Consider the following 18,701-nt stretch of genomic DNA (forward strand, 5'->3'; position numbering starts at 1 on the left):
GCGAGATGCACAAGCACAGCTGTATGCACACATGTTAGGGAGGCGAGCCGCGGAGGGCCTCCTGCCTGTTCTACATTCCACTGCTGACAAACATTCTGATCCAGAGTAAAATGCAGGGTCTGGGAGCCACCTCCTCGCTGACCCCTGACGTCTCCATCTCTTCTGCCTCTCTCCCTGGTTCTCCCATCCCTTCCTTCCTGGCTCCCCCGTCCCTTCCCAGTCACTACATGCTTGGAAGTCTCAACTTGCCAGACCTGCCAGCAGCTCCTGAAGCCTCAGCTGCAGCCTCCTTTCTGCCCTCGCCCATCTGCCCCCTCTTTCCCGACAGCTCCAGGTCTGCTCCTTAAGACGAAGGCCTCTCCACAAACCCGACTCTCCCGCCCCATCACTTCCAGCCCCTAACTGGGAGCTGCGGGGTGAGCACGGCCCTGCCTGTGAGCCGAGTGCAGGCTGTGGGCAGGGAGCAAGGGTGGAGGCAGTGGTGCTGCAGGTCCCCAGGTCTCACCTGCCCCTTGCCAGGAAAAAGAATAGAAGGGGCAGGATGGGAGCAGAGGATCACAGCTGATGACAAAGCTTTCAGTAAGTGCCTAGCTTCTTTGGATCTTAGTTTCTTAATCAGTCTGATGGGACAGATATCTGCTGAGTATTACAGGTAAGGTCAAAGGAAGTCAGGAGGGCATATCGTGTAAGAGGTTTGGAAAGAACCTTTCGACAAGTTAGCTTGACCGTGTACAGTCACTTTGCTTTACAAACTAGACTCTGGGGAGACTTGTTAATTTTATACCTGGGGGGTGTGGGTCCAAAGGAACCAGGTAAACCTGAACTGCCAGGGTTGCTTTCTCCTCCCCTCCCCCACCCCAGGCTCCAGGGGTCAAAGGGAGGGACCCCAGGGACCACCATTCAGATTCAGGCATGCAGACCCTCTCAAGTTTCAGGGTCCAAAGAGAAGACCCAGGAGGAGCCCAGCAGACAAGCCTTGGGGTAAACCCATTGCTGAAAACACTAGGACCGCCTACCATCTCCATCCCAAAGGAAACATTTGAATTCCTGCACCAAGTCCTTTCCGGTCTTCTCCCCCCACCTCTATTGGGAAACAGTTCTCTAGCTGTGCCGGCGTTAGAGCCCATACTTCTTCCACAGCTCAGTGTTCACGGCCTGAGTTTCAAGCCCTTACAATCACCTGGACACCTTTCGGAGTGATCTGGGCCTGGGCCCAGAACTAAAGTCCAAGTGTACTGAATCCAGGGTGGGTGGCCCAGAGAGCAATGGTTAAAACAGACTCCCAGGTAATGCGAATGTGCAGGAAGACCCCGTGAGGGTGACTGGGGCGGGGGTGGTGGTTCGGTTGCTAAGTCGTGCCCAACTCTTTGCAACTCTATGGACTGCAACATGCCAGGTTTCCCTGTCCTTCACTATCAGGTGGTGGGTGACACAATAAATGCATCTTTGGAGGAATCTCTTCTGTGTCAGGCGGCTTCCCGGTTTACTCAAGTGGTAACGAATCTGCCTGCAATGCAGGAGACCTGGATTCGATCCCAGCTTGGGAAGATCCCCTGGAGAAGGACGTGGCAACCTACTCCAGTATTCTTGCCTGGAGAATTCCATGCACAGAGGAGTCTGGCAGGCTACAGTCCATGAGGTCGCAAAGAGTCGGACATGGCGGAGCAAGTAACACTATTCACTACACTTCTGTGTCGGGTTTGGTTTACTTCCGATCACCTGAAGCTGGGTGGTTCTCAAACTTGCACAAGCCCCAGAACCATGGGCACCTGACTAGAGAATCAGATTTCCCAGGAATCACACCAGGGTCTCCGCCTCATAGCTCCAGAATGTATGTGTGTTAGTCACTCAGTTCTAACCCGTCAGGTCTCTGGCCATCCGGGTCCTCCCCCTCTCCCATGCCAACTGCACACTGTGAGCAAGTTTTACTGTTTTTCTGACTTGCCGTCCCTTAATAAGAACTCTTCACAGACGCTATATGACTCTTTAGTTAAGGAATAATGGGCAGTGTATTTTTAATTTTTCACTTTCAACTCAGATTAAGCAAAAGTAGGAATAAAAAAGTGCAGTCTCCTGTTTATGCGAATCTAGGTACTGTTTAAAAGGCAACTCTTTTAAAAGGCTCCACAGACAGGTGAAAAGAGGGTCTTTAGTGGTCCTTCAGTTGTTCTGGCACTCCTGCCAGCTGGTTGCTCCCAGAAGCCCCAGGTAGGTGAGCTGACCCTCCCTACCCTGGTCCTTTCTCCCTGCTCGCCAGCCTGCACTTACCCTCCTAGAGGATGACTCCTGAGTGCCTGCTAAACCCCTCCCCATTGTCAGCCACTCTGCTGGCTTCTCAAAAGCAGCTTGTCCAAAACCTAACTTAAAAGTCCACTCCTGGAACTTTCTGGTGGTCCAGCAGTTAAGAATCCGCCTTCCAATGCAGGGGATGTGGGTCTGAGCCCTGTGGCACGTGGCAACAAGGCCTGCCCACCACAACTACTGAGCCTGCACGCTGCAGCGAAAGATCCCACATGCCGCAACTAAGATCTGACACAGCCAGACAAATAAATAAAATTTACTCCTCCTAAGAGACTATCTTCATGACTTTAGGGTAGGCAGAGAACTCAGAGATCACACACACACTCCAATAAAAGAAGAATTTGGTTAACTGGATTTTGTTCAAATGAAAAGCTTCTGACCATCAAAATAAATCCTTAAGAAAATGGAAAGTCCATACCACCTTCTTGCTCCAAACCTGCTCTTCCTCCCTAGCTCGGGATTTCCTAGCTCATATAATGACCACTCACCCCAGCCCCCAAATACCAGCCCAGTTTCTCCCTTCCCTCCAACCAGAGGCAAACTGTATCAGTTCTATCAAGTCTGCCTCCCACTGCCTGGCCCCTTCGTCAAAATCAGATGAAACGCCCTCCTAACTGGTCCTTCTTCTAACCTTCCCTGGGTCCCTTTGCATTGCAGCCAGGGAGGGTTACCTTCCCAAAATACACATCCGGTTCTCTAACATTCCAGCTCCCTCCTGCACAGTGAAGCCCACGTTTCTCACTATGACAGGGAGGCTGTAACAATCTGACCATCTCCCTTTGCAGTTTTATCTCTTCTTACACTTCCTTGCCAATTCCCACACCTAGTTACCAGCTCTCACGCTGTTCCCTGACCAACCCAGAAGCTTCATGCCTCTTTGTCTTTGCCCTCAGTGTTTCTTTTTCCTGAAACGCCTTCCTTATTTATCCTTATTGGAATTCTCAAAGGACACCTCCTCCAGGGAACCTTCCAGGAGTTCCCCCAGAAGTTCTCTTGCCCTCCTCTATGCTCACCAGACTCCTGGTGGCAGAAGCACAGGCCGAGGCCCATGCTCCATCTGATGTTGTGGCTCACAGTGGGCACTCCCACCTCCTCCTCTAGACCATGTGTGCCCTGGGACAGGGACCGTGTCCACTGTCTCCTCCAGTGCCAGCATGGTACTGCATGTATTTAGTAAATACAGACTCAAGTCCGTTTACAACATCTAGAGTACTCCTTAACAGAGTCACACAGTCCAGCTGAACCCCCCGTGCTCGAGCATCCTAGGGACCTCCTTAACGAATGCTCTGATCATGAAAGCAAAGAGAGAATAGCACCACTGGATCTTCTCCTGTTTGCCTCACAGCGAGGGCTATGAGGTTGTTTCTGAAAGCTGAAATAAAAATGCAAGAAATCTTGAGGTGCTCTAGATCCCAAACTCCTAGAGGGTTTTTTTTAGATCCCACTCAGTGCCCTTCCCCCACTGTCCCCATCAGGAAAACTCCTATCCCAGTAGCAAGCCTGCAAGATGTCTCTTCTACACAGGCCTTCCCAGCCTCCTTGGGCAGGGCTAGTTAGCTGCTCCCATGGCTCCTTTCCTCCTATTTCTATCCTAACCCTTACTGGGTTGCAGCACTTAACTGCCTACCGCTGCCAGGGTGGGATTCTGACCTTCCTTTAAACGTGTCTCTTTAGTGTCTAGAAAATGTGGGAAAGTGGCGGAGACCCAGATGCATATGGAGTTTTCTGAAAGCCTGAGCACAAAGTATTTGCTCAGTCAAGGTCTGTAACTCTCAAAATGATAGAGGGTGATCGTGTGACTAAAGAAGAGAAAATGAGCAGTAAGGGGCAGACCTAGCTAGGCACATGGTGACCAAAGCCAGAACAGGGATGTGCAGTTTCTGAGCTGAGGAAATGCCCCAGGAACATGTGCCTGTTAGGGGTGTGTTTGCAACATCACCTTTTTAGTGGTGGCTTCAAGACTCTCCCTCACCCAGGTGAGTAGCAAGCCCTGCCATTTCTGATCCTGGCAGCAAACACAATAAAAGCGGTCCACCATGAAGAGGAAAGCTAGATTCTAGCACAAAACATGAATTTTGTGAAAGTTTTTTCTAAGCATCTTTATTAAGATGCTTTATGTATGTGCCTCTAAAAGAAGCATGTATGTGAGGTATGAGAATTCACTCAAACATTTAATTTAGGACGTCCATACAAGGAGACAAAGGGAGCTACAGGTCATGACTTCAGTCCGCCTCCCCTTAAATTATGCTATTTCCGAATCTCAGGGGTCATCTGGTCTATTTGTGCCCTGCTACAAACGAGGAAACTAAAGTACAGAGAGGAGAACAACCTTCTCAAATTGATCCTGAGTAGAGGATGTACTCCGGAGAAGGCGATAGCACCCCACTCTAGTACTCTTGCCTGGAAAATCCCATGGATGGAGGAGCCTCGTAGGCTGCAGTCCATGGGGTCGCTAAGAGTCGGACACAACTGAGCGACTTCACTTTCACTTTTCACTTTCATGTATTGGAGAAGGAAATGGCAACCCACTCCAGTGCTCTTGCCTGGAGAATCCCAGGGACGGGGGAGCCTGGTGGGCTGCCGTCTATGGGGTCGCACAGAGTCGGACAAGACTGAAGTGACTTAGCAGCAGCAGCAGCAGAGGCTATACTCAGAAACCAGGCCTCCTGAATCTCATTCCATTTACTTAATCTGATTTCACAACATCAAAACCAATCATGAGAAAAACAGCAGTTCAAGGGCAAAGGCTCAGGACCAAAGGAGTAGAGAAGGAAGTGGGAAGGGGTCCCCAGGGTGAAAGGGACCCAAACCTGGCAAGACCCTGCGGCCTGAAGACCTGCGGCCGAGGTGGGGCAAGGCGGCAGGGACAGAGGGCTGAGCCAGTGAGCTCCCTCCAACCCCGTCCTATAGTTTCAGGGGAAGCCAAGACTGAAAACCAGGAAGACCCAGTTCTAGTGGAGTTGTTTGTGAAACAGAAGCAGCCTGCGATCTGGAGTCTGGTTTAGCCCACAGGCCTGTCCACAAGGATGTCCACATGGCTCTTATCTCCTCACCTACAGGAGTCTTAGCTTCCTAGTGGTAAAATAGGGATGAAAATTAACTCTTATAGTAATTGTGAATAGTATACCTGTGAAATGACAAAAATAATACAATTTAGTAACAAGTCTGATGTCCTTTATTTAAGGGAAAACAGTCCACAGACTGGGGGAGTACAGTGGCTCAGAGCTGCAAGAGCACCTTCCCAAGGATGCTGGACCAGCATAAGTTCCACCCACTGACAGAAGAGGCATCAGGAACAGGAACAGGGCATGATTGGCCAGCAAGGATGGGATTTCCTTACAAGGTAGCGAGTCTTGTTTCCTAGGGGAAGGTGAACCCACTAAACTGAGCTGAAGGATTAGCAGGAGTTTCCTGTACCTGCACTGACCTAGCTTCATTTATTATTTTAAAAAAATTTTTTTGGCTGAGGCATGGCATATGGGATCTTAGTTCTCCAACTGGGGATCAAACCTCGGCCCCCTATTATGGAAGCATGGATTCCTAACCGCTGGACTAGCTCATGGACCACCTAGGGTTTCCCAGGTGGCACAGCAGTAAAGAATCTGCCTGCCAATACAGGAGAGGCAAAACATGGGGGTTCAATCCCTGGGTCGAAAGATCCCCTGGAGAAGCAAATCCCCTGGCTACCCACTCCACTGTTCTTGCCTGGAGAGTCCCATGGACAGAGGAGCCTGGCACAGTACATGGGTCGCAAAGAGTCAGACATGACTGAGCACACACCACACATGGACGACCTAGCCCAATGACCTAGGTTTAGATTTCTGATCTGGGCCGGGCCACAGCAGTGGTCTCTGTTTTGTGAAACCTGAAATACAAAGTTACTTTATCATTAGGATTGTGGCAGACGTTAACGCTCCCAGCACTGTCCCTGAGATGAGGTGAAAAGTGAAAGTCGCTCAGTCACGTCTGACTCTGCGACTACATGGATTGTACAGTCCATGGAACCCAGGGATCAAACCCAGGCCTCCCACATTGCAGGTAGATTCTTTACCAGCTGAGCCACCTGAGATGAAGGAGATGCTCACAAAGCTACCCCTCTGGCCTATTTCAGGTTTGGCTGTGGCACTGCTGAACCCAGTACCTCGTTACTGTTTTCTCACCACTAAAAAGTGGGGGTTGTTCTCAGCGCTCTTCTCTCTGTGCCCACCTCACACCCGCCCCACCAGATGGAGTGAACATTCCAGTGGGTGAACAGCTGGTCCACTGAAGAGACAACGGGTGCCTCTGTGATGAAAGTTTCACAGCCTGTCCTAAGGGCCAGCCCTGGAACTCACTACTGATTATAGGCTGTCACAACAGTGCCTTTAAAAGGTGTTCGTTCAGCCTTTTGGTAAAGTACACGTGTCACATCGGCTCTAAAAAGCATCATCTCCTTTAAGGGCAATGTTATTTCTGAGGCCATCCTGTAAGGGTTCGGGTTTTCATTAGTTTATATACTATATGGTGAATAAGCTAGGAACGTCTGCCAGTTGGAATCCCCTAAAACTGCTACCCACATACTTGGCTAATAGTTTGGTTTTAGTGCTTAAAGGTCTACTTTACGTTGCCATTTCTCACATCTCCTGTACTAAAGCCCAGGAGATCACACTTAATTCATCTCCTTCTTCTCAAAGTGCCCGGCACAATACCCTCAACCCCCCAACACCGAAGGTGCTTGGGGATAGCTTATTAAATGGAATATAGCACAGCAGGAGATGACCCGCTGGACACTCAGGCTGTTCTTCCCAGGGCCGACAGGAAGCAAGTCTGTTGAGACTGCAGGGTTATAAAGCAAAAGGAAGCAACATTTGCTCAGCTCACAGGAGCAGCAGTACAAATGGCCAATAAACATATGAAAAGATGTCCAACCTCACTTATCTGGGAAATGCCAATTAAAATCATAGCAAGATAGTGTTTTTCCCACCCATTAGATTAGCAAAATATTGATGTTGGCACAGGTGAAAATCTTCTCATACCCTGTTTACGGGAGCCTAAGTTGGCACTGCCCTTTTTGGAGGACAATTTGGCACACTGTATAAAATGCAAAATACACATTCCTTTCAACCCAGCATTTCTCTTTCTAGGTATCTATCTGAGAGAAACAGATGCACAAAGAGACATGACCAAGGATGTTCACTGCTGTGGTGCTTATGCAGTAAAATACTGTAAACCACACAAATGTCCACCAATAAGAGAATGGTTAAATAAAATCATGGTAATCCATACAGTGGAAGAGAACAGTAATTACGTGGCTTGATTGCCCAGACTTATCATAAGTGAAAAACCAAGCTGTAAAACGAAACTATAGTGTGGTTCTATTTATATAAAAAAGGAAAAGCGAAAAAAAGCAACTGTGAAGCAAACTTATAAATTTACACACACACATAGATGGATAAAGACAGCACCAGATACCTCTGGTAGGGGAATTAAAGTCACTGGGAGGGATGGTTGTTTTTTGTTTTTTTTTTTAAAGAATGTATTTGTGTAATACTTATATAAATCAGTTTTAAAGAATTATGCATGTCCTATTATATTCTAGCCCTGTGCTGTACATGTTCTATACACCTTATTAACCCACACAACTCTGAGATTAGAAGTAGTCATTCATTCATTCAGCAAACTTTTACAGAGTACCTCCTGAACGGCAAGCCCTGGGGGCAGAGGTGCCCAGAGGGCCTGTGCTGAACAAGCTTGGGTTGGGCAAAAGCAGAAAACAAACTGGTGAGTGGGGTTCCATGAAGATGAGACGCACACAGGACAGCAGAGTACAACCAAAGTCTACAAACAGTGCTGGGGCCTAAGCTTGAGGGGCAGAAGCAGTGGCGCGGGAGCGGGGCGGGGATGGGGTGGTCAAGTGATGCAGAAGGTCCCAGGTCCAGTGAGTGGACAAGTCGGCACCTGGACTCACTTCCAGGAAAGCGAAGGCTGTGTTGCCTGTGGGGAGAGAAGGGGGCTCTGAGTGCAGGAGAGAGAAGGGAGGAGAGGACAGACTGGAGTATGTGGACAGAAGATTACTGTTGCCTGTGTGCACGCTAAGTCGCTTTAGTTGTGTCTGACTCTTCTTTGACCCCATGGACTGTAGCCCACCAGGCTCCTCTGTCCATGGAATTCTCCAGGCAAGAATACTGGAGTGGGCTGCCGTTTCCTCCTGCAGGGGATCTTCCTGATCCAGGGATCTAACCCAAATCTCTTACATCTCCTGAATTGGCAGGCAGGCTCTTTACCACTAGCGCCACCTGGGAAGCCCCCAATTACTTGCTATCAGTATTTAATACGTATTAAACATCTAGTAAGTCTGAGGATGCAGGAGTCCCTCCATTTGGGTTGGAAGCCAGGAAAGAGGCAAGATTCTAGAAGAGCAGGACATGGTTTCCTGACCCCGAAGCAATTTAGAATCGGTTGGGGTGAAGACATTAAAGAGAGTCATAACATCACCGGCTATAACCGCGTCCTAAAACCACAGCACCGACACACACAGGGAGCCCTCAGGCCTTCTGGCTTGATGACAGTTCCAGCCGCTTGGCCAGGCCTCTGCCTCGCACTCGTGAGGGTTAATGAGGTAACACCTGTGAAAAGCCCTTCCTAAGCCTAAAGTGCTCCTTCAGGGCCACGCTGTTCTGAAAACAGAAAGAAGAGTCTGGAACTGCCCTCCTCTGGGGGAAGGTGCCTCTCGTCTCTCCTCCCCACACCCCGCCCTGGGCTAGTTCTGCCAGGCCAAGGTAAGTTCTCCTTGGCTCAAGAACAGTGGCGACCCAGTGGGGACAGCAGGAATGTGGGATGGAGAAGACTCAGGCACCACCTTACCCATGGGAGCCTGCCCTCAGTCCCCCAGCCCCACACTATTCTCCAGGTACACTTGTCAGCACCCCCAGAAACCAATGGCCTGGGCCCGAGCTCCCCAAGAAGTTGTCTCATATTTACCCACCTCCCAACTGCTTAGCCAACCAACAGCTATTCACAGAGCCTGTTCTCCCTGCCCAATTATCAGGTTTGGCATAACTGGTGAAGACATGTAAGAGTTAGTGAAAAATACTCTATGAAATATAACTGACTGCTAAACCCCACAATATTAACGGTAAGGACTACAGGAGTGCAGAGAAGGGAAGAGGGCAGTGTGGACTAGAGAGAATCCAGAGATCTTCTTGGAGGAGGCAACAGCTCTCGGACTCAACCCTGAAGAATGAAGAGGGGAAAGTATAGCAGAAACAAAAGCAGGAAGGAAGTAGAAAGGGGAGACCCGGTCTCTCACAGGGACTGTTCTATTAGAGAATGGTAGTGGCAGGGTTCGGGGGGTGGAGCCATTGTGGAGGTCACAGTGAGGGTCAAAGTCTTGAGAAACAGCCAGAGGATTTCTGACATGATAGGGAGACAACGGAGAGTTGTTGCTGGCTCTGTTGCAGGGCCTGGTAACGATTAAGGCAGAATTTAATCCTTACAAGGATGAGTACAGAGGTGCAGAGAATAGGAGATGGGACAGACAGACATGAGCATCCCAGCTCAGGCAGGAACCCCCACTTCTGCCTCGGCAGAGGGGTTGGAAATGCCCCATTTTTCTCATCCAATTATTTTAAATTTCATTTATTTTGAGATATTCTAAGTCTTCTTAGTTGTTTTTTTTTTTTTAAAGCTTAAGGTGGCAGGTAAACTCAGATGGTAAAGAGCAGACCTCACAGTGTGGAGTGATCAGGGAGGTCATGGGAAAAGGAAATTAAGCCGAGGGGGATATTTTGAGGGTAGAAGGCTCTACAGGTGAGGCATGTGGACCAGGGGCAGAGTGGGGTCAGGTGAAGCCCCACAGCCTTCACACAAGCCCAGCTCCCCAGCCACCCTCCTGCTGCTCTGAGCCTGCATCCTGTGCTCCTTCATCCACCACCATGGACCTCCATTCCCGAAAAGACCACACAGTCTTGTTCCTCTGAACTTCTGCACATACTGTAAGTCTCTTTCTACCTCGCCTTTCCTCCCCTTTCCCTAAATTCAAGTTCATCCTTTAAAAGCCAAAAGCCACCTCTTGCTGATGCAAAGGTGACCCCAGGCAGAATTAGTCTATGTTCCTTGGCGATGCTCTGCCTGAGGTGCCCGATCCCTCACCCTGAGTTTTAGTTGGGGGGACTTCCCTGGTGGTCCAGGGGTTACGACTCTGTGCTTCCACCACAGGGGACACGGTTTCAATCCCTGGTCGGGAACTAAGATCACACATGCCACGTGGTGCAGCCAAAAAAAATTTTTTTTAATAAATTTTAGTGGCAATTTTAAGATTGAGAAAATGTATCTATTATCTTACTTTTCCCTGTGAGTTAAGAAAAGACTGCCTTTTTTTTTTTTTTTTTTTTTTTAATTGCAACTGAGGGCAGGCCTCCATAAATGTTCTTTAAGTAGTTTAAGGATCACCAAATTTCTGGAAGCCCTTCAAGTGTAAAAGGCATTATATCTAGCTTCTGGCCCCAGGGCTAAAGGAGAGCAAAAGCACAGACTCCCACATAACAAGTAGTTAAAAAGCAAAGCCCCTCCCACCGACCACAGAGGAATAGCCCCAAGTCCTGAACGAAATTTCCATCCCAAAGACCACACTTAAAGCTCAGAGACCTTGCAGAGGCTGTCCTGTCCCTTTTCCAAGCTCTTCCAGGAGAGAAATTTCTGCCTTCCTGGATCCCAGAGGAAATGGAAACAATCAAGTAGCCACCAGCCTCTCTCTTTCCCACCTGGCTTGGAACTTTCTCTAGAGCAAGCTCTCACACAATGTACAAGGGATAACACCCTCCTTTGTAGGCCTGGGGTAAAGACCAGTGAGAGTGAAGGTGAAAGGCCCCAGGTGGTGGCAATTCATGGCGCGTCCCTTCCCTTCCTGGTCAACACGCTTTCTCTCTGCTCATCAGACACACAGGAGGGCAGTCCCCCAGTGGTTGCTCGGGGGGACTGCTTTCGCCCCTTGGTCTCCACCGCCTCACCGCCTCTCACTGCTGAAGCCCTGGCCTGGCTTCCTCCCTCCTCATCTGCAGGGAAGCCTCTCTTAGAAAAGTCACCCGCTGCCTCCAGGTGGGCAGGTGCAAACAGCCTGTTTCAATTCAGCCTCCACGGGGCAGGGTGGCCCCTGCCTCTGGAAAAGCTTCTCTCCTTTCTCCCAGGCTCTTCCTCCCAGGCCCCTTCTCAATACCGCTGCTGCCACTGCCCCTACCTCATGTGGCCATAACTGCAGGGTTTCTGTGGACCGAGGCCCGAGATGCATCTCGGTTCTCTCCAGTCTCCTAGGTGAGCTCATCAGTGTTTGTGGCTCTATGCCTTCCCATCTTTGCATCTACAGCCTGGACCTCCCTCTGCTCTGGGATCCGGGCACCTTAGTATCTCAGACTAAACACTTGCTTCCCTCCCACCCCAAACCCATTCCTCCTCTAGTCTTCCCACCTGAGGCAGCAGCACACGCATTACCCCTGTGGGCCGTGTCCATCCTCCCCCCTTCCACATCCTTCCCATTGGTTAGCAAGCCCAGATCTGTCCCTCTCCTTCACCTTTGCTGCTCCTTTAATCTACATCAAATCACTCCTCTGCATAGAAACCTTCAGGGGCTTCTCAGGATACTCAGCGTTAAACCAGCTTCCCGCCCAGATCTCAAGGCTCTGTATGATCGGCCTCTGCTTACCTCCCCTCGCCGCCTCTCGTCTGGCCCCACTCTCTCCCCTGCTTGGTTCACTCTGAGAAGACCGGTCTTTTACACAACCGAACAAGTCAGGGCCTCGCTTGTGCTGTTTCCTCTGCCTAGAATATTCTCCCCCACCCCACAACTCACAGAGCCAGCTCTTTTATTCCTTCCGGTCTCAACTTCAATGCTGCCTTCTCCAAGAAGCCTCTTCACACCACCCCACCTAAAGCAGGCCTTTGTTACTCTCTATTTCAACTCTAATAAGAGCTCTAACTTGTTTTCTGTCCATGTCCCCCATCACAATGTCAGCTCCATGAGGGTAGGAATTATACGTGCATGAGGCCTAGACACTGCCTGCTTACACGCTGAGAGTCCAGTAACATTTGTGGAAATAACAAAGGACGCGCAGTCACTGCCTAGGGAGCCAGCAGTTCCCTGTAAGAGTGAGAGGTTAACCTGAAGGGGAAGGGGAAACTGAGGCTCAGCCAGGGCCTGACAACAGCCACAGACGGTGGCTGAAGCTAACTTCCAGTTTCCCGGTTCTGTGGGACAGGCTGGGGCCCAGGCCAGAGAAGGCACCTCACCTCCCTTTTCCAGCGTGCCAGCCACTCGTCCCGCTTGCGCTTGCTGATGTAGTAGGGGTCCCCCGCCTGGAAGGTGAGCCGCGGCATGGGCCGCTGGCGGAGGCTGGACTCCCAGCCCAGGCCACCCCGCAGCCGGCCCCGGGAGCCCTAGGACAGAGAGACGACAGACAGACCGGCATTAAGGTGGGCGTGGACAGCCCTGCTGCAGGGTCGTTCCTCCTGGAGGGGAAACCAAGGAGGCACTCACCTCATACAGAACACAGGAGCTCTGACTCCTGGCCAGAGATGCCGGCCCTGGAGTGAGGGACAAGCCCCTGCCTGGGTGGAAGGAGTGAGGGATGGGGGCGGGATGTGGGGCAGGACATAAAACAGAAGGGGAGGTGCTTGGTCTCGAGTGGGGACCAGCTGGCTGCCTCGCTGGGGGCCTTCCAACCTCCACACCCACTTCCTCTGCTCCTCACGGAGGGACAAGTACAGAAGGGGCCAGGGGCCACCTCGGGCTCCCCTCACACACACTCGCCACAGTCGGTCAGAGCGGTGGCTTTCTTCTCCTAGAATCAGGATCCATAGAGCCCCTGGGGGTTGAGGAAAACACTTGCCTCCATTTTCATGGATTCGATGTTGGTCTCCTTCTGTTCTTTGCCTGTGGAGAGGGAAGAACAAAGGGACTGTCGGCAGAGTTACAGGAGTGGCTCAGAGGCCTCACCTTGTGCCTGGGGTCCCTGCCTCGGGGATAGGGCTTCTCCAACCATTTGGTCGCGCCTATGTCAAACCTGATGGCCTACTGTGTGCCAGGCATTATATCATGCTGGCCCCAGGACTCAGAGCGCAGCCAGGGCAGAAAAAGGACCTGGGCAGGGTTGGAGGCCCAAACCCAAAGGAACAACAGAAAAGCCAGGGCTGTGGTTTCTGGCCCGTGGAGTGAGTCAGGCACACAGGAGGGTCTGGAAAGAGCCCCTTTGGCTGCTCCCAGTCAAGAGAGCTCAATTACTGGAGGGGAGGCCAGACTGCGTGGTGTGGGGTGTGGCAAAGATGCTCTGGGGGTGGGAGGATGGGGGCGCATGGGGACTGGAGCAAGACTACTGAAGCAACTTTGTCTCTTTGAGACTCAGTTTCCTCATGTGGAAAGTAAAGATGCTGGAAATGGTTTCTAAGGTGCTCCTGCAGCTCTCAACACCATGCTTCTACCATGAATATCTGCCTCTGTACCCCATTCTCAGGTCCCTGAGTTCTGTCTTTATTCTAGAAGCCTTGGATTCCCACTCTCCACAGTCGTTCTGTAATCTCTCCCAGCTTTTTCCTCGTTGAGGATAGGTACATAACCCTGCTAATGCTTCAGACAGCATTTCCCTGCTCCTCTTCCCCAAGGTTCCTCAGTTGGCCTGGACTCCAGTTCCTGGAAGGGAAGGCTCCCCTGGGGGCTGAAGCCCCAGCAGTACAGCCTTTAAAGGTTGGGGCAGGGAGGCCTTATCCTCTCCTGTCCTTCTCCAGGTTCCAAGCTCCAGAAGGTCCTGGAGCTCCTACGCTGGTCCTGTCCCTCTCAGGTTCCTCACTGGCACACTCCAGAGTCTGCAGCCCTGCCTGGCTGTGGGTTGGGTTAATTATGCCTTCCAGCTTCCTGCTGGAGACTGGGGGTGCTGAGGCAGGGAGGCTGGGGTGTGTGTGTGGGGGGGGGGTGGTGAGCCTCCTCTCACCTGGGCCCCAGAACTCCTTTGTCTGAAGCCAAGATTACTGAGCTTGGCCCCAAAGCAGGAAGGTCACTACGGCCGGCTCAAGGTCACTTGGGAGGCTGGGGGTAGGGGGTTTGTGGGCGGTGTGAAGGGGAGACAAAGAGCCCAAAACGGAAAAAACAGCCCTTCTTGCATCTCCTGGCTGTGAGGCGGAAACCAGCCACAGCACTGAAGGTCTCTGAATCCCCAGGCCCCTGAAGAGGCTGTTTCTTTCCCCCTCTCTCACTCACCGAGGGAGACCTGCGGCTCCACTCTGGGCTTCGATGACCTGGAGCCTGGGGACAGGGCAGGCAGGGCTGCACCTGCAGGTTTGCTGGGAGGTGTGGACCCCGCGGTGCCAGATGCCCAGGGCGCCGGGAGGAAGCGGGGGCGCGTGTTAACTCGCCAGCGCTGTGTACACAGCCGGCCTTTTAAGGTACGTCTCACCGGGCTTTCCCTGTCGCTTCCTCGTGCTTCCTTTAGGCCCTCTAGCCTCACAACTGCCAGCCGCCCCCCACGCCCCTCAACTGTTTCTCGTGCCTTCTGGGGCAGGGCTGCCCCTCCCGCCCGCCTTCTCCGGGCCTCCCTCCTTCCCCGGGGTCCCCGCCCCCCAACTTCTCTCAGACCCCCGGCGTTCCACCCGGCCAGGCTTTGGGCCGGCCAGGAGGGGGCGCCCACCCTCGTATCACGCGGCGCCTGGGACCTTTCTTCCGGGGGACCCTCCGTGGCTTTTGGCTTTGTGGGGAATCCTCTGTTCACTAGAATTACCGAGAATCGGGGCTGAAAGGAATTGTCGAGATGATGGGGTACTTGTCTTGCCCTTCGAGGGGGAAACTGAGGCGCGGCGGGGGGGGGGGGGGCGGGGGGCCGGGGAGCCGAGGGACTTACTGCCAGAGCTGAGATTTCAGGGCTCCTGACTCCCAAGCCGGCTGTCTCCTTTTTACATCGCACCACCCTGAGGCTCCCCTGTTCCTCCTTCCCCAGCCCCCATGCTCCCCGAAACAGAACTACTTTTCCTCATGCGGTTTCCAACTGGCTTCTTTCTGGAATGTTCTCCCTGACAGATTCCGCGCATGCCCACTTGAGTGATATCGCACACACACTTTCCAGCCCGGCCCAGCAAAACAACCAACTGGGCTGCTTCAGAATGCAGCGCTTGTCCTGAGTCAGGGGGTGGTCAGCAGCTCTCTGGACAGTCCCTCTGCCGTCCATCTGCTCCCGGCCCAGACCCAGGGTCGCAGGCTGGGCCAGGTGGCTGTGCGTCTTCCAGGATGGCCCTGGCAGGCTTGGACATAACCCTGGGGCATCTCAGGTCCTGGGGGCAGGGGAGGCCAGAGTGCTTCTAACACTTACCTGCTGGTCTGAGGCTATACTCTGCCAGGGGGTCACCTCCAAATTCCCTTTAAAATGAACCAAAATCCCAATGACAGGACTGAGGTCAGGCTGGCCTCAGAGGGTAGTTACTAGCCGAGTACTAGTGTGTCAGTCTAAGCAGAGAGAAGCTCTGTGCTGACCCTCATCTGGCCCTTCACCAAGCTGTATAATCTCAGTAACTAACTTAACCTGTCTGAACCCTCAGTCTCCCCATCTGAAAAATGGGGATAATAAAAGTCTTCCTTAGATGCTGGCAAGGATTAAATGAATTACATAAAGAGAAGGGCTTCTCAAAGTTTAATATGCCTCAGAATCATGAGGATCTCTTTCAAATGTAGATTCTGATTCAGTAGGTCTAGGATGGGGCTGGAGACTCTGTATTTGTAACATGCCAGGTGATGTCAGGAGACGCTGCTGGTCCATGGACCATTTTGAGTAGCAAGAACATAGAACACTCAACACATGGTTAATATTCAGTAAAAAAGAGAGCTACATTACCATCATTACTACTATCACCATGATGGCCTTAATGCTCGGAGTGCAGGAGCAGTTCCAAGGCCACCACCTGCCTGTCCAGGTGGCTCTTGTCCTTATTACTCATCATCTCCCCTGTTCCTCCTTTCTCCTGGCTGTACTATCAGGATTTGGGGCTCCTACGTGCACACAGGAGGGTGCCCAGGCCAAGACTGCTTTAAAGTCCTCCATGTTTCCTGTGTAGGAAATAATGAGAGGGATTCCGGGAGAGACAGATGGGGCCCCTGAAAAGACCATGGCCAAGTCACTTTCTCCCTGGGGCCTCAGTCTCCTTCCTTCTTGGAACCAAGCAGCTGCGTATGCATTCTATGGGGCTGACTGCTGGACCGGTGGCCAAGCCTCCAGTAGGCCACTGCCCACCCCTCTAGGTACCAGCTCACCAGTCTCCGCATCCAGGCAATTCACCGTGACCTTCAGGGATCCCAGCTCTGATCCCTGCCAGCATCTCCACAGCCTCAATAGCTGAGGCCACACAGGAGTGCTCCAAGGCCAAATTTTGGAGATCAAGGACATACGGGACGTTCTCACCCACTGCACTTTGTACTAAGAGTCTGAGAAGGATCTACTCAATGTGCGAAAGTCCCAAAGCCAGGAGTCACCCTGACATCATCTCTGCCCGGCCCCCTCCTGTCCCTGGCGCTTATCCACAGCTCTCCAGATCTGCCATCCTCCCCTCGGCGCCTGATTGCTCATCCTGCTTCCCGGCCCCTCTGTTCCATCCCAGGATCCAGATGGCAAAGGGATCTTTTCAAAACGTAAAGCGGATCATGTCACCCCTCGAGAGGGCAGCCTTGAAGCTGCGCTAGCTGTATCTGCTGTCCCCCTGTCAAACACCCTTCTCCCTCCCTCCCCCCATTCCACACACGTGTGGGTTTCTGTCACGTCCCTGGATACCCTGCTCCCTCCCACCTGTTCTCACCCCCTCCCTGCGCTTCCCCTCCCCTGGTAAACCCCAGCTCATCCTTCTGCTTAGGTGTAACAGCCCAGCTTGTCTGGGGCTCCTCTGTTACAGTTCCTGAGAATCATGTTTATTTTCTCTTCGAGAACTTATCTCTGTGTATAAACACACACTTGTAAGTGTGCATTTCTCATTAATGTCCATCTCTTCAGTGGATTGTTGAGGTCCTCCAGGGCAAGAACCAGGTTTTTGTTCATGATAGCTTCCCCAAATCCCGGCACACGTCAAGTAAGTGTTTAATAAACCCCTATTGACCAACTAGAGGAGTTGCTCCTGAGAACGGAGGACAGGGAAATCCCAAACCGAAAGCAAACTCTCACGAGTTAAGAGCAGCCTCACAGTGCTGGCTCCATCCCAACAGGCAGGAAGGCCTGCCCCAGCCCTGGGCCTCAGCTGGGTGCGAGCTATGGTGGGGTCCCAGGAGCTGCCTGTTTGGTGGGCAGGGCCGGTGGGTTCCCAGTTCTGCTCTTGTATATCTGGCCTTTGTAAAGGGAGATGGCGTTTTCTCCCTTTCTTCCTGTTTCAAATCAGGCCGCATGGCCACTCCTCTGCGTGTCAGGACACATCCCCAGAGGTGCTGAGTTCAGGACCAGCCGCGACATCAATCCCACCCCCCAGAACAGCAGGGGGCATGGGAAGGGCACACAGACTCTGAAGCTAGAGACCAAGACGAATGAATTCCGAATCTGCCAACAGGCTTGGGGTCCCTGAGCAAGTCACTACATCTCATTAAGCCTTGATTTTTTCCCACCTTAAGATGAGGCTCATAATACCTCTTGAAGAAGACTGAGAGAGTAAATAAAACCACAGATGCAGAATGAGTACCTCAGAAAGCCCTTTGCACGTAGTGGGGGCATCGTAAATATTAGTTGAATAGTAAATGAATGAAAGATTTTTTTTTTTTAATAAATTGGGAAATCTCTTCTGGAGATGCTCTCTACCCTGCATGAATATGAGGTTTGGAAGCATGCGAAATTAAGTCACGCCAATTAATCGATTGATTCACTCCCCATCATGTACTCTTGGAAGGAAGGCATTCTGAAATTAAAATGCACATATGCAAAACAACCTGGCAGGGCCCTGGGAGGATCAAACGTGATAATGTATGAGAAAGCGCTTGGTAAACTGTGAAGCCCTGTACAAATGCTAGTTGTCCTCATTACTAACATGTTTACAGTTCTGTTGGCCCTGAAATCGCTGGCTTAACCTGAAAGAAAAAAGTGGGCAACTTTCCAGGGCTCCAGGGCTCCAGGGCTAGGCCAAAAAGTCCCTAGAGGAAGAGGTCTGGGCTGGGCAGTGCACACCCCACCCCCACCTGCCCTACCCCTCCCTTACTCTGCAACCACTGAACTTCAGTCCCGTCTGCTGAACTGTGGTGGGCTTAGGACATCTGCACTGGGAAAGGCTGACGGCGATTATAACACCCACAAGGGCACCTGCTGCCCTCGAGTGCCCAGGCCAGGGGCTTCCAATGTGTGGATCCCTAAGAGCCGCAGGTCTTGTAGAAGAGTGAGCAGGCGCGGCCAAGGCTGATGGAAAGCAAAGAGAACCACCAGCCTGTGGGG

General features: G+C 51.8%; 1 protein-coding gene and 1 long non-coding RNA gene across 11 annotated transcripts in view; one reads left to right on the forward strand and one right to left on the reverse strand.

The window, feature by feature from the left end:
• DNMT3A (DNA methyltransferase 3 alpha) overlaps window positions 1–18,701 on the reverse strand; it is a 97,534-nt gene that overhangs the window by 25,027 nt on the left and 53,806 nt on the right. For 8 of the 10 annotated variants that reach the window (XM_086325880.1, XM_086325887.1, XM_086325879.1 and 5 more), the window contains 2 exons: window positions 13,161–13,204; window positions 12,562–12,708 (listed from right to left, as the gene is read on the reverse strand). The exons of the other annotated variants lie outside the window; for them this stretch is intronic. In XM_086325880.1, the coding sequence (XP_086182006.1) occupies window positions 12,562–12,708; window positions 13,161–13,204 (191 nt within the window). The remainder of the gene's footprint in view (window positions 1–12,561; window positions 12,709–13,160; window positions 13,205–18,701) is intronic. 10 annotated transcript variants of the gene reach the window in all.
• LOC147362844 (uncharacterized) lies at window positions 4,875–7,857 on the forward strand. Its single transcript, XR_015136544.1, has 2 exons — window positions 4,875–5,644; window positions 6,413–7,857. It is a non-coding gene; the product is annotated as an uncharacterized LOC147362844 (long non-coding RNA).

The sequence above is a fragment of the Bos grunniens genome, chromosome 11, assembly GCF_055505025.1.
Source record: "Bos grunniens cultivar Pamir isolate PY7600 chromosome 11, Bosgru_T2T1.0, whole genome shotgun sequence".
NCBI classification, from domain to species: Eukaryota; Metazoa; Chordata; class Mammalia; order Artiodactyla; family Bovidae; genus Bos; species Bos grunniens.